Here is a 19759-nt window from a genome sequence, read left to right as displayed (position 1 = left end):
AGCATGAACTCAGTAAATAACACAGAAAATGTAACAGAGGTGTAAGAATAGACTGAAAATAGGACCAACCGACAAGTTAACATTGCAGTGTAAAACTCAGTCTTTCTGCAGCTGTGGTTAAACATTGACCACTTAAATTAATTTGCCTGCTGAAATTCTGCAGACTTCATAAGCTATTATTAAATGACCTCCAGGGAACTCATCTACCATGAAACTCATTTCACAATTCATTTATTATTTGAATGAGGATAAATAGTTACCAATTTCTCCAGTTTTCAAAACTCTAGAGATCCAGTCTCAATGAAGTCTAAAAGGTAGCAAGAGGTATGCCACAGAAAAAAAAGAGGTGGAAAAACTCCATGAAATGCAAATTGTACTAGAATGACACTTTGTATACAAAAAAAAGGATTGATCCCTAAAGATTTTGAACAAAATAGGTTTTTGAAGAGTGAAAGAACATTATAACAAATGTTAGTAAAGGAATTACAATGGGTAATACTGTTCTGTACAAATGTTCCATTTTTACAGAAACATTCATTTCTGTCACTAGCCAATTCCTGATGAAGGTTAGCAAAATAAAATCTTAATTTTCATACAAGCATAGTTTAAACTAAAAAGGAATTACTTAAAAAAAGGTGTGTTATTAAAAATTCTAAATATTTCTGAATGTCTAGGAAATATGATATTAGTTCTGCTGTATTTGTCTTGTAGTATAGCCAAACAATATCTCAGATTTGTCGCAGGAGGTGTCAACTGTGTTGCTTAGTAATTTTATTAGTAGATAGAGCATTCTAGTCTTGACTACATTTGCTGAGATTATTTCTGGAAAGAAACAATGTGATTGCATTTGAAGAGAAAAGAACAAACACACAAGTGGGTAACAGTAAAAATAAGAGATGGAGCACTTTGTCTTCAAAACCTTTTTTCATAACATACTGAAACCAAATGCAGGATTGAAAGTCACATACCTTTCACTGCCTATCTCTGAAGTAAACAATTTCCATGTTTTATGTTATGTATAAATATAACAAAAATGTCTTATAAGTTTTCATCAAGAAAACTAACATTTGGTCTTGATGTAATGGAACTTTTATAACTACAGATATAGGACAAGTCAGAGAACTAGAAATTGCATGAAATCTGTATCAAAATTTCTTACTTCAAAGCTTCTTTTTTATCAACATCTCTTCATCGAACAATCATATCAAAATAAATCTTCACTGTAGGATGTTTTTTTCAAGAACACATCAACATATTCCTATAATGATATCTCAGGAAGTGCTTAGGAAGTAAGCAATATTTTTGCATAAAAATTATGATTTAAAAAACATCTAAGAAATCTAGATTTAATTTTTACTTCTTGAGTTATTAGTTCATATCAAAAAAGACCCAATTACTTCTTTGATAAGTGAGTCTAAACATGGTAATTTATTCCTCCCTGGTTTTGTTTCTCTGCCTCCTCAGCTGCTGTCAAAGGAATAGGTCTGTGAGACCTGAGATCATTTCTCATATCTCTCATCTAGGTGTCCCATAATTGCATCCTGACTACATGGCACTGAACCTTTCCTCTGTACCTTCCACACCAGGGTTCCTATTGGGAAAAAAAAAACCTGGGTGCACTGGCAGAAGGGTTGCCACAGCATGTTCTAGCTTTCCCCTCAAGAGATGAATGAGTAAGCAGTCAGGGCTACTATCCAAAGCATAGAGCTCTTCTGCCACAAAAGCAAGCACAAGTGGAGACAGCCCATTAGCTGCTGGAAAGGTTATCAACATTAGGTCATCACCACATTTTAATGATGCAGGTAGAAAAGCTCGAGATTCCACTGCCCATCTTCATAGCCCATCAGCCCCTTGCTTTTATGCCCATCAAGAGTACATTAGAAGTTCATGTCTCAAGATTTCAAAAGTAGAAAGTCCTTTCACGCTCATGTCCAGATGAATTCTTATCAATGAACCTCGGGATTTGCACACAAAATATAAAAATCTTTGTGTCAAACATTTCATGTTTTATAGTGCTTGGTTTTACCAGATACTGAAAAACACTAGTTCTAGTTCAGTAAAGCACTTCATTACACTTCACTATAAGCTTGTGAACTCTCACGCTGATTTATGATGTTTTTACAAGCATTTCTCTAAAGTGCAGGGAAGAATCACTTTTCCATCCTCTTTCAGACTCTTTGCTGATGTCAGTGGAACTGCTGGCAAGTAGTTAACATTAATAACTGTTTACATTTTGTGGGAGTCATTACTTTTCTGTATTAAGGCCACAAAACTTCTCTCAAGAGAAAGGTTCCTGTTTTCACTCTGTAATATTAACGGAAGAATTATTGCAGTAGTATATCAGTGCCTAGAAATTTCTGCGTATCTAGCTTCATAAAACAACATGGTTAACTTTCCCACTTGGGAAACATCTATCTGGTAATTTCAGTGATGAAACTATATTTAATCCAATTTAAGGTCATGCTTAGTTTTGACTTCATCTACAGAGATTTACAGAACTCTCCTCTATGTGACAAGATTATGGCAGAATGAGATTATTTTCAAAAGCAATCCAGATAGTAAATATGAAGTATAAAAAAAAATAAAAAAAAATGGACAAATCTCTCTTTAAATCTGAAGACATTTTTTTACCTCAAAATTAATTTCATTTCTGTTCAGTTGGCTACAGGGGCCTGAAAATACTTACCTAACGTTCAGCAATCCTAGTTTTTCTAATATTAAAAACATAAATTATTTCCCTAAAGAGGATTTATTATATTTTTTTAAAAATTACTTAAAAATGACTAATTAATGAGTATACTTGACAGATAAGGGTGTACTCACAGATGATACTGAAACATCCATGGTTAATTGGGCAAGCTCAAATCTAGTCCAATCCCCCTCCCACCTCCCCTCCAAATACTATAAATGTTCTCCCACATCTAAGATACAAATCCCTTTAGTGCTCCTGAATAAATTGGGGAAGGAAGGAGGAGGCCTAGACCATCAGTCATTTCTGATAGCCTTGTGGTCAATCACGCAGTTTAAGGATCGAAAGGCTGGATCTAACTGGTAGGCTGTTTTGACAAGGATACATACAAGAGGAAATGGGTGAGTTGTAGTATGGGAATAGCAAAGCAATGCCAAGACTGCTGATGCTCTTTCATGATCAACCTTCATTGACTGTAATCATATTATGTTACCCTGAACTTTCAGATGCAATGTCATCACCACTCCTTTACCCTAAGTGTGTTTCTGTTGCTAGAGTGAGCTTCCATGACAGGTCTATGCAGGTTCAGCAGTTTATGCACATATTCACTTATAGACTACACGGATTATTTTCTTCTCCCAACCACCATCTCCTCAGATTTTAAAAATAAACAAACAAAAATGAAATTACAGGATTCTGGCTGAGTTACAATGCAAAATTCCTGGGGCTTACAGTCCTGAAAGATGTGTCCTACATTGTCCTGGATGGCTTCTAATGACCTGAGTACTTTTGTCCCTACCTATCGTGCCCTGGAGCATTTCTAGATGTCAAAGGCTGCATAAAGACATCTCCACATCTCTAGCCAGACAAACCTGTATAGGGTCTTCAGGGAGAGACTTGTACCTGATCTAGGCAATTCTTACTGATAAAGCAATCCTTCACACTGAGCTAAGGAGTATCCTGAGAGAAGACATGCATCACATTCTTTTTAATGCTTATGAAAACATTTGTGCCAGTCAGTTATCTGTTTAGTAGCAAAACCTATTGAGTAAGGGGATGACTATTAAATGTATGGCCTAAAGATGTGGACCTTTTTTCTATGCAAAGGATTTTGCCTGACTGTGATGTGGGTCATACAGAATTGCTGCTCCTACACCTATGCGTATGGCTTTAACCTGCTAAAGGGAGAAAATGCTAACAAGGATATCATTGGAACAAGTGATTTGCCATGAAATCCTGCCTTCATTAAAGACAATGAGAGTTCTGCTGTATACTTCATTTGGCGTAGAATTTTTGCATCTTTCCTTAATTCTGCTATAAGCATACTCAATAAACGTAGAAAGACTATAAAAGTTAATATAACCCACCCCATGTTTGATGTAAAGCATAGAACTATGGAAAGAGACAACTAAAGCTTCAGCAAAGTACAGCTTTCCTGTGATCTTGTTACTTTTTCAAAGTTGGCTTCTAGATTTAGTAAAGAAATGAGGAAGAAGTCACAAACATTTTTCTTCTCTTTGCAAAGTTATCCAAGTCTTATTTTCATTTTCAGCAATTCTTGGTAAGTAATATATTAATGTCGGCAGTGAATTTAAGATTAAATTGACTCAACACAATATCTAGTGGGCTGTGGGTTGTGAAAGGTGATGAAAATCTTTCATTACTTCAAGTTTTCCATATTTAAAACCTAGGCAGTACTTGACAGTCCATTGGCTTACAGAAAGGTTGTTTTCACATTGTGAGATTTCCTTTGAGCTTCCTCCATGTAAACAGGGAACAAGTTAAAACACACCCACACCTGTCCCCTTAGTCCTGACACCTTTCTAAACAGAATCAAAATGCAAGGGAATGACAGGTATGAAACTAAGAATACAATTTTGACTAGAAATGGCACTGTTAAAATAGCCTATAAATGTTTATTCTTGGTTCCCTTTGTCCATATGTTATTATGGCTTAACGACATCATGGCAAGTCTTCCACTGCATACTAATAAAAAAAATAACACAAAGAATAAATTATTTCTATTGCCACAGAGTGGATTATAGCTTATTAAGTATTTCAATAGCTCTAAAGAAAAGAGAAATTTCTTTCAAAAAAAATACAGAACTAAAACCAGAAAATAATCCCTGATGGTTTGTGTGATGGACAATATATTTTTCTGGCTTCTAATATGGCTTCCTTGTTTTCATATTGTTTTCTATGCTCTGAAATCCATTTGCCAAAAATGGCAATAGTGACATTTAGAAGCAACTTTTTTTTAAAAATGACCATAATTTTTGCATTTTAAATACATTTTCAAGCAGGAAGTTGTCTGTGCTTCATACTGTGAATACTTAACAGCCTTCACAATCAACATAAAGTTCACCGTCAACCACAAAGTAATATGATTGTTTTTTACTCTTCCCCACAAATGTCCTAGTTCCCTTGTCGTCCAATCTACATGCATATGGTTTCTCACCTAGACTGTGGACAAGTCCCAAAACCTGAGCATGAATTGTGTGAGCTAGTGTCTAGACAAGTTCTACATGAAATATGGACATGAGACAGAGTTGGGATATGTTAGCTTTTGTTCCTGGCCTTCCACAGCCCTCCAAGGCAGTTCTTGATCCTGGTCATGAGAACATGACATTGTAGAAGAGCCTAGGTTATACAAGTGCAAGTATTGCAGTTGTCATTGATACTTCCACAGTACAGATATGAAGTAATCCACATGATTTGCCCTGACATCAGCATCCTCTGGCACAGATCCCAGACATCCTGCAATAATGTTTGCAAAGCATACCCTGCCAGGACACGTTTTAACAAGACCTGTGAGTTAAATATCAGCAGTACCGCAACTCTTTTGTTTTAGGATGCATTTTTTTTAAATAAAAAAAATGAGTGGACAGTAGTTTGACAAGGGTGATTCTATCCATTTTCTCTCCTCTGGTGAGACCCCTCCTGCAGTAGCACACTGAGCTTGGGGCCCCCAAAATAAGAAAGATATGAACCTCTTAGATGGGCTCCAGAGTAGGGCCACAAAAATGATCAGAGAGCTGGAACAACTGTTGCATGAAGAAAGGCTGAACGAGCTGAATTTATTCAGTCTGAAGAAGAGAAGGCTTTGGGGAGATGTTATTGCAGCCTTTCTGTACGTACACGGAGACTGTGAGAATGATGAGGACAAACCTTTTAGCAGGGTCTGATGTGACAGGTCAAGTCCACAACTGATTCTATAGCTAAAAGCAATCTTTCAATGTATAAAGGGGGTTTATAAGAAAGACGGAGAGAGACCTTGTACCAAGGTCTATAGTGATGGGACAAGGAGCAATAATTTTAAATTGAAAGAGGGTAGGTTTAGATCAGACATAAGGAAGATATTTTTTGTGACTATGGTGGTAAGACACCAGAAAAAGTTGCCAATAGAAGTTATCAGTGCCACATCATTGAAAGTGTTCAAAGTGAGGTTGGACAGGGCTTTAAGCAACCTTGCATCTAGCACAAGACACCCTTGCCCATAATGGTGGGGTTGTACTGGATCATATTTAAAGGTCCTTTCTAACTCAAACCATCCTGTGATTCTGCGATTCTGTGACTCTGTGAGTCTAGGATCAATGAAGGATTAAAAAACATGGTAGCATTTCCCTGCCAATATTTAGCTACCAGCCAATTAATAAACAATTGCTCCAGAGGCAACTGCATACCAAACTGTGTAGGTCAACCAGCAACCTCAGCCATTACATTGCCACTGTGAAAATAAAACAGAATCTGAAAACCAGAGTAGCATGCAACATGCATGCAAGTATCAATGATGGAAGAAGTCAACAGACAGGTCAGAGATGAAAAAGAATAATTAGTGCCCAGAAAGAAAGCTACCAAGCTGCAGGAAATATGGCTTGTATTTGGAGTAGAATTGGAAGAGTAAGAAGCAGTAGAATCATGTGGAAATTTTTAAGAGACAAAAAAATAAAAAGCAGAATTAAAAAAAAAGGAATCCCTGAACACTAGCCTCAGCAGATTATTAGGGAAAATGCAAAGGAGAAGAGTAGGAGAAGGAAGATGAGGCATGATAAATTGAAAATTGAAACCGAAGCTGTTGCTGGAGTGAAAATGCATAATGACTAAATCTTTGTTTAAAAATTGCTACTAGGGAATGAATCAAAAGTAATGAAAACAAAATGATCACAAGTGAGTATTAAAGGCATAATAAACATCTTAGAGAAATCCTTGATAAATTCAGAGCTGCTTCAACATTAGATTTTAATGAAAGATATGTATGTCAGCATGCACTGACAATGAGGCACTTAAAAAGGAAGTAAGCGGACAATCAAATCAAGGCTAATAACACTTGGCAACAATAAACCTGGTTCAATAAGGGTGAAAGCAACTGCAGAAAATCTGAAATCATAGTTAGACTATCAAAAGGGGTGAGCCTTTCCATGCATTGAAAGCTGTCTACAGCACAATGGCTCACAGCTCGAGGACAGGTGTACCAGAGGTTAGGTCACCTGCCTAGCTAACTTTAGTGTGTATCTTCCAGTGGACTGCTGCCACAACCACAATGAGAACAAACCAGGCACGAAGCAGTAGCTCCCAAACTCCTGACAGTATACTGTATGTACAAGGTTATAAACTCATTGTTGTGCTAGTAGCTGTTAACACACTTTTCCTTCAATAATTTTCCATATTACTTTTGATCACATTCATACGTCCTTGTACCCAAAACTTTCCTTGGCAATAAAATTGTACAACAGAGCATCCTAAAATAATATTTCCTTTCAGAAATATTATTCCTTTTGACACTGTTGATTTAATGTTCCTCTGTCACATTTCAACCACCTCTCTAAGAGGAACACTCTTTGACCGAGTATTCTAGAATGTGTTAAACATTTCTACTTCAGCATTTTTTTCAGCTTAATATTCCTAACAAAAGGGCAAATACACAATTAATTTAATTTGTTTTCTTAGGATATATAGAACAAAGAGTATAAACTGTTCAGAATTAGTTTTCTTCTAACAACAAAACTAGTTATGTATAAGCACTCACTGCATGTGCTGATATGCAACTGCAACAGGCTGAAACATAGTCTCCTGACATTTCTTTTGACACCAGGAGTCTCAGCCTGACACTTATCGGTTAATTATCAGAAAACACTGAAGAACTCCCACACTCAAGTTGATCTACAAAAGTACTGATGTTACAAGACTCACTGAAAATTTCTCTCAGAGGTGATTTGAAACGTATTATGAGATCTAGAACCTGTAATTTCAATAGTTCTAACTCTTATTGTGCAGGAAATGAATCTGAAATTTTCTTACTTCAAGGATATTATAGCTGATGAGGAAGACTAGCAAGTCATTATCTTTTCTTAAATTGATATAAAGGTTATTTAGTCTACTAAACCAAATCCTGCTATGTTATTTATGCATGAAATATAATTATCACTGCTTCAGATGCATGAAATAAAAACATTAAATTCTGAAACTTCACACTTTGCAATAACACAAGCTTTCCGTATGAAACAGAACTCAAAATAATTTTTTAAATAGTTTGGAAAGTAGAATTATGCTAAAAAATCCATTTTCCACTGCACTCCTGTTTTTTTCACTACAAAAATGTTTTGGAGGGGGTTGTCAGACTATCTGCTCTCCTCTCAGAAAAGTAATAGCAAGAAACAGATAGAAAATACAGTCAGTTCTTGATTTAATACAATTCAAGAAGTATATTTGAGAATTTCTGTGTCAGAAGTAATTATGACTAACACGTCACTCTTCCCATTTGAACAGCCATACCAGTGGTATTATATTTGATGATATTGATACAGATCACAAATAATACATTATTAAGGCTGAGACTTAATCAGAAAATAACTTTGAAACTAATTAACTAATTTTCTCTTTCATCCAAAGTATTGCAAAAAATATTAACTTTATTAAGGTTTCCTTTGGAAGTGACCTAAGGCTTCCTTTTCAACACACAACCAACAGCTGTTAGGGTTAAAACTCCCAAGGTGGTTTTCTAAGGCTGGTGTTCATTGGTTCATGTCTTCAAGGGTGAAGGGATCCTAGTGACTCTCAGATATGTTTCCCACTGTCTGATCTAGAAATGACGCTCAGTGACTGTAACAGCAAATGCCTCCAATTTCAGCACCAAGTGGCTACAACAACAGATCCTGTGAGCAGAAGAACTTAGAAGGGAGATGACATATGGCAGTCCCTAGTGTTTCTATGATTCAAACAAAAAAAAAAGACAGAAAAAATCTGTAACTGCAGTCATACTGAACATTTCTACCTTGCAGATACTGCAAGAGACAACTCACATCGTACAAGGTAACACCAAATGAGACAAACAGATTTTACAAGGCAATTAAGTTAATTATTTTTGATAAATTTACAACCCACAGTAAAATGCCAGCATCAAAGTCCCATATGTGAGAAAATTTGAGATGGGTCTCGTCAGAGCTTATGCTTTGATAACTCAGTCTTTATAAGAGATGGAAATATTCAGAACTTCAGAAGAGAGCGAAGACACAAGTCACATTTTGCTTTAAAAAAAAACAGAGATCATTTTCAGGACAGAAAGTATTTTTCCCCCAAACTGTCAAAATTTCTGAGTATAGAAAATTGTCTTGTTTTGACTCACGAGCAATGAATGGTGTGTGACCACTAAACCCGAAAACAGCATGTTAGAGTGTCAAAGGTGCAAATAGCGATGTACAAATCAAAGGGAAAGGGGTCAACTGTTCTTCGGTTGACTGTCTTCCAATGTTTAGTCATATTCCAGACCAGTATATGTGCTTTAAAATGCTACTTAAGAGCTTGAAAAATCTAATTGTCTCCATTATCAATATACTCAGGCATACATGTTCCAGAATCAGGCCCTTAAAATATGAGCAGTTTGGATTCTACACTGAGAAGAACATAAAAATTACACAAAAGGTACTAAAAACAGTAGCTGGACAAAGAAGGTTGCCTTGTATTTGCATTTGTAGGACATAGTGCTATTCTATATTCACAGCAAACGTATCATTCTAATTTTCAGTCAATATCCCATTACTTTCTAAAATAATACCTTGTTGATAATAAGAATAAAATTCTCACAGTGGATTTGGTTGTTTACTTTTCTTAACCAATTGTAAAATAGCAAAATAGTAAATGCATTTTATATCCACTTAATTGCAAATTTATTTTGCATATAAGCTTTCATAAGCTAGTATTTTTCAATGAATTTTCATTGAGAGTAGCCCTGAAGAAGAGGATTTAGGAATGCTGCTGGATGAAAAGCTCAACATGGGCTGGCAGTTTTCACTTGCAAACCAGAAAGCCAACTGTATCCTGAGCTGCGTCAAAAGAAGTGTGACCAGCAGGTCAAGATAGGTGATTTTCCCCCCTCTACTCTGCTCTTGTGAGACCTCACCTGGATTACTGCATACAGTACTGGAGTCCTTAGCACAGGAAAGACATTGATCTGTTAGGGAGAGTTCAGAGCAGGGCCATGGAGATGATCTGAGGGCTGGAGCATCTCCCAGTATGAGGAGAGCCTGAGAGAGCTGGGCTTGTTTAGCTTAGAGAGGACTCCAGGAACACTTTATAGCAGCATTTCTTTACTTGAGGGGCCTGCAGTAAAGATGAGGGGGTTTATAGTTCTCTAGCCAAACTGCTAAACATAGGATATGTTTCCTTACTCAGGGGAAAAAAAAAAAACCAAAACACAAAACTGAGGTGTTAGCATTATGTTGGTACTCCTTTACAGAGGGTCTTGACTCTTTGAACACTCTCCTCCTGGGTGCCTCTGTGCAATCACAGTGATAATTACAGTACTTTCTTCCAAAGGGGATAGAACTTCTCTCCACCTAAAAATAATCTTCTGGGAAATAAATGTGGGACTGGCTGAAACAAACATTGCATTATACCAGATTTAAAAGGAAGGGGGTTCTTTCTATATTAGGTTTTGTGGGTTTTTAAATCAATTTTACGACCAGTTGACAGTCAAGTGAACTTTTGTCTTCTCTTAAACCTCCAGGTTCATTAACCCAACCAGAATAAACAGTGTACCATAGTGAACACTCAAAAATGTACACAGTTTTAAAAAGGTGAGGAAGTAAATCAAGTTTTGTAGCTGTAAATTAACTACAGTCATATCTTTCTCCAAATGATATTTGACCTTGCATTGAAATATTTTAAACTGGTAATTTTTTTCTGACATTACATAATGAAAGATTAGCATCTAACTCTGGAAAAGCAAGACATAGAAAGAGATATTCCTTTTAATAGTCCGTTTCATTAAAGAGTCAAAATGTTTTCAAGCAATTCTGTAGCAGATTCAGATAAGCTTGTTTCAATTAGATGGACAGGGGAGAGAAAACACAACAAAAATAGCATGGGTCAAGGTAAGGACAGGGAATGATCACTCAAGAACTACCATCACAGGAAAACCAGATTTGATTTGGGGAAAAGGAATTAAATTACTTAATGATAATTAATTTACTTAAAATTTATTAATTAATTTATTACCAATCAAATCACAGTAGGTTAATGAGAAATAAATCCAAGTCTTAAAACACCTACCACATACCCCTTCTTTCATCCTGGGCTTAACTTTACTACTGATTTTCTCTGCTTCCTCACTCACAGTGGCAGAGGGGGATGTGGAATGGGGCTACAGACAGTTTATCACACGTTATTTCTGCTGGTCTTTCTTTAACAGGAGGAGGACTGCTCACATTCTTCACCTGCTCCAGTTTGAGTTTCTTCCTATGGGAGAGAGTCCTCCAGGAACAGACTGTTCCAGGCTTAAGCCACCCCATGGAGTCACAAATCCTGCAAGGAAACCTGCTCCAGTATGGACTCTTCCTTTCACTGGCCTACAAGTCCTGCCAGGACCCTGCTTCTGTGCAGGTTCTCCATGAGGTCACATCCTCCTTCTGGCATCCATCTGCTCCAGTGTGGGGTCCTCTGTGGGCTGCAGGTGGATATCAGCTCCACCATTAACCTCCAGGGACTGAGGGGACAGCCTGCCTCACCATGGTCTTCACCGCAGGCTGCAGGGGAGTCTCTGCTCCAGTGCCTGAAGCATCTCCTTCCTCTCCTTCTTCACTGGCCATGGTGTTTGCAGAGTTGTTTCTCTCGCATAATCTCACTCCTCTCTCCAGTTGCAATTGCTGTTGCACAAGCTTCCCTCTCCTACTCCTCTATGTTATCACAGAGGTGCTACCACCATTGGTGATGGAGTTGATCTTGGCCAGCAGCAGGTGTGTCTTGGAGCTGGCTGGCACTGGCTCTGTCAGACATGGGGGAAACTTCTAACAACTTCTGACAGAAGCCACCGCTGTAGCTTTCCCACTGCCAAAACCCTGCCACGCAAACACAATACACTAAAGTATCCATGTCACGTTCCTCTTCATAATGTTATAATCATTTTTTAGGAGGAAAAGTAAATTACATAAAACAATAAATATTTCAGACATATTTCCTCAAAGAAACCCTGCAAATATTTTGCAATGTCAATTTGATCAGACAGTTACAAATAGCTTTGAGACTGCACAGTCATTTATACCCTTGCAGTGTTATGCATGGTAGAAAATAAGCACTTCTCAACCCAGAAAGTATCATACCTGGAATGGCTTAGAGCTGCTGATGTAGAGTGTCTGTCTGATCCATCTGTTTCCTTGATTTCCAAACTTGTACCACAACAGCCATCCCTTACTGTTACTCACAGTTCTCTGGAAGACTGACAGCTTGTAAACTTGCTTTCCAAACATATGATAATAAAAGCGGAATATGCAGGCTCTTTTGCCAGAAGGGTTGAAGAGAGGACTAAGCAGAACTGCTTTATCTTGGAATAGATGTGGCTTGGAGGACTCCAGGTAAAGGTAGTGTCCACTGGCCGTGCCTGTTGTATGATCCTTCAAAGGGCCTGTATTAAAAGTGGGAGTTGGCCCCTGTACTCTGATCCAGTCAAAGTCATCCTCAAAGTCCTGCTCCCAATTGCACAGACCATTTTCGAAGTTACATTGTAGGTTAGGGTCTGAAATGTAAACAGAATAGACTGTCAGGTGAAAGAAATATTAAATACTGATCGATTTCATTAACTTTCTGATATAATGAAAAAATTCTTTCTAATATAGAGAAAACCACATATCTTCTTGCAAAAATTCACCTCTGAAATAAAAATATACACTTTCCTGGACAAAAAAACCCCAATACACTTTACTTAATTACCTCCCCTTTTAATATATGTATGGCAAATTCTACATAATTAATTTATTAAATAAACAGAACTGTGAAGAACATTTTATTATTCATACCATTAAATTTATGTATTTTTGTAGTTAAGGTACTCAATGTTCTTTAACTGATAGTTAACTGAGTAAATGATTTAAAACTGAGGTTAACTGCACATAATAAACAACAGGATATAGGCCGTTAAGTATGTGTAATAAGTGACCCAATATGTTTTTTTTCAAGGCAGAAGTTGTCCTAAAAACATTGGAGTTTTAGATGTTTATTATCCTCAATAATAGTGGCTTGATAGCTTTATTAAAGCTAAATTCAAGAGAGACATTTATAACACAACTGCAATTTATTATTTGACACCAAGGCAAAACACATTGATTAGATCAATTACTTCTAATGTAAAAAAGTAGAAGGTGTATCAGTGGTGAAGAAGTTGCATTTCATCTCTTCATCTGTTCTTCATAAACAGTAAGTGACATAATAGCCAAATTAATTTTTTATTAAGCTTTTATTTTTTTATGATGTTTAAAACTGCAAGTCATATAGTACTTTCTTACTACAGACCTTATAATGGCTTATAAAGAAAACAGATATTTTTCAAGTGTGAAAATTGAGATAGGCTGGAAAGCCTTCACTGTCTTTTGAATTCAGATCAGTTTTAAGTTGATAGTCAGCAACTATCAGTGTAGGCTTTGTATCCTCTCATGCTTGTAAGGTGTCCCCTGTTTCTCAAACTCATTGTGATTTGCATAATTTAGTTACCTCAGGATGTGATAAAGAAACTGCTAGTTAATTTTATTCTGTATTAATGATCTTGAGTTCTTAAAATTGATGAACGCATTCTTTGGGGAGAAAATCATAGATAGCACCCTCTGGCACTGCAAGGTGACTGTTAAAAATGTGAATAACCCACAGCTTTTCTCAGTTCTTACAAGTTCTTTCTTTGAAAGGGATAATTATGTGCAACATGATTAGTACCTTTTATACAGATATTTTAACATTTTCTATGTAGAAAGTGTTATAGCTCATAAAAAGATATAGGACAACAGGACATACTCTATTCTCAGTCTATAAACACCCTCTGTTGCACTTTCATAAGTTTAGTCAAAGACAGCGTTAACCCAAATCAGCTGGCGTACTGAATCCTCTCTTTTTAAAATAAATTTCTAATACATGTGTGTGTTTTACAAAAGTTAAAGAAACACGACTCACTTGAATAAAGATGATTGAATTATATCTACCCTCAGTTGTAACTCATCATACGCATTTAACCTAAACATTTTCAGAGTCTTTCTTCAGTAACTATATTCAGTAGAATCATCACTAGCTGTAGCATTGATAAACTGTAACAATACTGTGCCTTTTAGCTCCAGGGATGCATTTGGCAAGTAAATTTTGGGTTGACGTAAAGTAAGCAATAATGGGAAGCACTTACTACAGTTGTCTTCATCTGATCCATCTCCACAGTTATCCACAAGATCACAGACCAATAAACTGTCAATACACGCTTTTGTGTCTCTGCACCAGAAATGATTAGGACCTTCGCAACTTAATTTTGGAGGTGGAAGAGCACAGTATTCAAATGTAATATCATCAATTGCTGAGACACCGTCATAAAAACCCAGACTGATTTTCTCAAGTGATAATTGGAAAGGATGCGGAAGGCGTCCAAGCTGAATGACTGCCTTCAGCCACTGATTTCCTTCATTGTAATATGTCCTCCAAAGGACAGTGGGTTGTTTCAGCCCATCCACAAACAATTGCATCTCTGCCGCTCCAACTGACTCTCCATAATTGTAATACCTAAAATGATAACAAAAAAGTTAAAGGTGCAAATTACCAGAATCAACACCAAGCATAATGGCCAATTCTTTTCTGTCATAGCCCTGTGAAACATAGGAAGTTCGCTGTGCCAATTTCCAGTTTACCTGTAATTCAATCCACTTTCTGTGTGATGGTAAGGTAGGCTGCTGCATCACTCTAGAGCTTATTTCAAGATTTAAATGTTATGAGAGAAGTATACTTCATGAAGTTATAACCCATGACTTAAGAGAAAGATTTGCTTTCAAATTACGGAGCAAACACTTCTCACTCAGACACACAATGTTTTTTTAATACATTTAGTTCAATGCATAGTTGTAAAGCTTAAAGAAGGACAAACTGAACACTCACTGAATGCAAAAGCAACCTTTTATCTGTGTTAGCTATTGTTAACACATTGCATTTTTAAAGAATTTTTGGAGGATCTCAAAGCGCTTAGACATCATGGACAGATAGGTGAGCAATCATCCAGTAAAACTGGGAATAGAAGCAGGAACAGAACCAACGAGTTGTAATTTCAGACCCATACTCCAATTTCAAGTCCCAAGTCTTTGATAAAAAGTCATTTCCTCTTCCTACGGCAAATGTACCTGACATCACTGAGAGGAACTGCATTTAGTATCAAAGTCAGGCCAAACATTTTAAACAGTAGTACCACTTTTGACCTTAGTACATAGATTATCTCGGTTTATTATTTCTGTCCCTGTTTGACAAATTTGCACAGAGACAAGACAGTAACTGAAAGGGAGGGGTAGGGTGTTTGCTACATATGTAGAAAAAGGATTGTGAGCAAAGCTCCAATTTTTGCACTGGAGCTTTTGCTTAAAGAGCTTGCAGTCTGATTTTGGACACTATAGGTGACTCAAGAAGCTACTAGTTTTTTGGATTGTTTCCTCTACCTGAACAAAATTCAGTAACATTTTAAAATTTACTTAACCATGGTAGAAATGTCAGCAAAACAACTGTGGAGTTTGCCTATATATATGCAGACAAAATTCTTTAACATGATTTTGCTCAAAATCTGGCAACAAAGTCATCCTATGGTTTTGTTTCATTCTCTAAGTACTTCAGCTTATTTCCATGTGTTTTTCACAATGATGACTATATGAATAAAGAATAAAAAGTAATAAATACTGGATAGGAAGGTATTTCTATTGCAAACTGTAACCTCAATTTGAGTCCAAGACAAGCAATGTGAAATGATCCGTGAATTTTAAATTGAAATTATTTCATACCAAAAGGTCAATGTGCAATTTGATCCAGTTTGACTGAACTTTGGGCTTTGTAGCCGGGCTACTTGTGAAATGCTGCTGCTGTTTTTCAGAATGAACATAAAATGACCTATCAAAATAAAACAGAAAATAGATTTTCAGTCTGAAGAAAGCAAGTGTTTCTAAATGTTTTTAAAGCATTCATGGCCTCCACTTTAAATCAGATTGAGAAGTCTATAGATCTGTGCCACTTCTCCGTTTCTAGGCCTGGTTTGTCTTACCTTCAGATTTGTTAAAGGTGTGATCCTGCAGAGGAGCTTGCTTCTGAAAAGCAGGTGTAAGAGCTCTACTGGAACTTCTTACCCAGTCAAAACCATCTGCATTTGCAGTTTCAATCCAACCACAGCTTTCTCTTTCAAAGTCACATACGGCAGCTGAAATGAGGAAAGAGACATTTCATTTTATTTCTGTACTTGACGCTACTAAACAAGATTTGCAGTATGAAAAGGAAATAAAATGTTTCTAATATTTCACCGATATTCAATGAAGTCTGGGAAAGAGGGATGGGGAGACAAAGTACAAGGTAGGGTATTTATTTCATAATAATTGGATAAACCAGCAGTCCTACAGGAACAACCAAACCATCGTTACATGCAATGTATTCAGTAAAACAAGTCCTGCTCTCTGAAGACACTGCAGCCAAAGCATGCAAAGTAGACAAGGAGGCACTGACAACAGGCATCACATTCTTCACGTTACAGAAAAGGAACACAAGAGTGCACAAACAGTAAAAAGCCCTTTGCAAGATAATTTAAGAAATTTAAGATGTTGGAGCCAGAAACCAAGTCCCTTATCTCCTGAATCTCAGCAAGAATGCTAAGGATAACTAAACCATTCCTCTAGTTACAATAATAGGAATCAAGTTAAATATCTGACATTGCTGGGATGCTATGGTATTGGTAGAAAGTGGAAGTCACTGAAACATTATTGCAGTGAAAAAGATTTGAAGAACATATGCAGCTGCATTCTACAGTTATTCATTTAAAAGAACAGTTATATTTTAGAAAATATAACTAATGCAAAGTAAATGAAAGAAAGGAGTGAAAGAGTGTCATGTACGAAAGAACGCAAATCGACAAATATTTATTATGATAAAATGAAGAAATATCAGGTTTCCCTCTTCTGTACTTGAAAGAATCCTCTTTAAATCACAAAGTTATACTTTCAAACTCTGTAATTATAGCAGGACTTGAACGGAAGCCACGAAGAAAATTATTTCAAGAATTTTTAAGAAATAATTTTTAGATTATATACATTGAACAAGTAAACAAATATTCAGTCACGACAGTCGGAGTTCTATGATTATTTTATATCTTATTGTAAGTTCCAGTGTCCTAGCCATTATATTATAGAAAATGTTCATTTCAGAATCAAATTAAGTCTCTTGGAAACAGGGACTACATAAATATTTATCTTCATACAATGCTTTCTTTAGTTGTTTTTTTTTTTCTTTTTTGTTCTTTGTGTTCTGTTTTAAGAATTGTGTCACATTAAAGTATATATCATATTTTACAAAGAATGAAAAAATTATTTACCAGATAAGTTAGTATTATTGTTGGTTAGTGCTTCTAAAAATACAAGACTTTGTGGATTATTAAGCAACATATATAGAAATGCATAGTTATTCATACTACTTAACAAAAAAAAAAAAAAATCATTCCACAAATATAGAAGGTCCGATAACATTTAAGAGTATAAGAAAATGTAAGTTTTCTATAGATATGGTGTATGTAGGTCAGAAATATCAGTGATAAAGTTATGTAGATCAAATGTGACAAATAAAAAATAGGAGGAAGACATTTTTAATAGGATGTTTTGATAGAATAAAATTAAGATTAAACACATACAAATATTCAAGGACCTAGGCATGATGAAAATGAATGACAATCCACCAAATGAACATAATGCTAAGGGAATATGGAGAGCTATTTCTGACGTGCTTTTTGCACAGTAGAAGAAACTGTCCCATATCCCAGGAGAACAACAGTAAAAAATATGACAAATCTTGGACACAGATTGTTACACCAAAAGAGGCAAATAAACAAGATAAAATTGTAAGTCTGAGCCCATACTTCCTGCGTCTGTAACTTGTAGCGGAGACCAAACATAAAAGAGAGGATGCATCAGACCATACGCTTAAGTTAAGCATGGATAAATACATTGAGATAAAATCTTCAACTAATCTCAGACTGATGATTTAACACCTGTGGAAGGCACAGGAAGAGAGCAGCTGGGAGAGCCTAGGTGAAATGCACTTGGTTCTTGTTGCTTGGTAGAAGTTCAGTTACCTATCGTCCTATAAACTCTTCCACTGGTAGTTGTAAGAAAGAAAGGCTGTGGCTTAGGTGCAACTGTAGTTTCTTTCACTGTGAACACACTCAAACTGACCTGTCTTCTTCACTAGTACACTGTTTTCTACCTTTTTCCTATTTCTTATTTTCTTAAATGAGCCCTACAGACTGTGCCAGACTTTCTGTTCCTCATGAGTTTGAAAATTTTATTACTAATTTTTCTTAATCGGTTTTTGTTATCCTTATTGCGTCAAGTGCTTGGCTTTCTACATCCAATGGAGTGCTCCTTCTATATAACTGAAGGGGAAAATCCAGTAGAGAGGGAATCTAAGATGCACATTCTCCCTCTATTTTCCCACATGTTAGTTTCCATGTAGAGAAAACACAGGACATAGCCCAGACAGAAATCATGGCACATCTGAGCAGATGATGTTGACACAGCATAAACTATATCTTTAACCATGTGTGCACACAGATGTTGTGTTTACTACTCCAGCTGCGGTATCTTCACATCAAAATGAAGTATACAAAACATGTAATTTGAACATGAGTCTGTGACCACCACCTTTTTAATATTTTCTGTCTAGTTTTACAACCACCTACCATTTAAGAAGAGGCATCTTACGCAGTGGTGCCACAGTATTTCTGAATTTGAACAAGTGTAAGATATTTTCCTCACATTTTTTATTGTAATATCGTACATGTGAGAACATGTGTCCAAAAGCGTGTGCACATGTTCTGTTTGGTTTACTTTACAATGTCTTCCTGAATCAGTTTCCAGTATCTGAATAATATTACATTAATATTAGATTAATATTTTATTCAGTATAACACTGTACCTGCTATTCAGCATCTTAGAAGTTATAAAGTAAATTCCTGCATTTTAAGCAACATTTGCTAATGAACAATTATCCAAAGACCTATTTCTTTTTTTAATGCTAAGAGGGAAATATTTGCTACAGAAAATAAAAGGGAAAAAATCAGAATAGAATCAAAAAGAAGTAAATATATCTTAAGAGCTTTTACTGTCAATTAAATAATATAAATTCATGACTTCATAATCCTACGAAGTCATGAGAGCCTGGCAAATGGGACAAACAAGCATAGTTACAGGAGCCTAACGAGCTAGTTTTTTTTAAATTTTCACTTACTGCACTTGGCTTCATCATGGTTGTTTGAACAGTCAGGTGTAAAATCACAAAATTTGTCAGATGAAATACACTGTCCATCCCCACACGAAAGAAGTCCAGGTGGACAGTAAAAAGATAAAGAATTAGCATCTGGAAATTCTGTTTCCCCTTAAAAATCAGAGAGGAAAATATGAGTAAAACCACATATACATAAAATTCTAAGAATAATTTTTTGTCTTCTTTGAATTTAATAATGTGGAATATGGAACATAGCACCTATGAAGTGAGCTAAATTAGACCACAATTGATAAGAAACACAGCTGTTATTAGTGTCTAGTGCTC

General features: G+C 36.1%; 1 protein-coding gene across 1 annotated transcript in view; it reads right to left on the bottom strand.

The window, feature by feature from the left end:
* The window catches only part of MALRD1 (MAM and LDL receptor class A domain containing 1), a 244603-nt gene that overhangs the window by 176359 nt on the left and 48485 nt on the right, over positions 1-19759 (bottom strand). The window contains exons 14-17 of the mRNA XM_054060854.1: positions 16218-16370; positions 15961-16066; positions 14340-14707; positions 12283-12695 (exon numbers count right to left, since the gene is read on the bottom strand). Of these exons, the coding sequence (XP_053916829.1) occupies positions 12283-12695; positions 14340-14707; positions 15961-16066; positions 16218-16370 (1040 nt within the window). The remainder of the gene's footprint in view (positions 1-12282; positions 12696-14339; positions 14708-15960; positions 16067-16217; positions 16371-19759) is intronic.

The sequence above is a fragment of the Cuculus canorus genome, chromosome 2, assembly GCF_017976375.1.
Source record: "Cuculus canorus isolate bCucCan1 chromosome 2, bCucCan1.pri, whole genome shotgun sequence".
In the NCBI taxonomy this organism is placed as follows: domain Eukaryota; kingdom Metazoa; phylum Chordata; class Aves; order Cuculiformes; family Cuculidae; genus Cuculus; species Cuculus canorus.
Note: the sequence above shows the minus strand (reverse complement) of the source record. Positions and strands in the feature narration are given on the sequence as shown.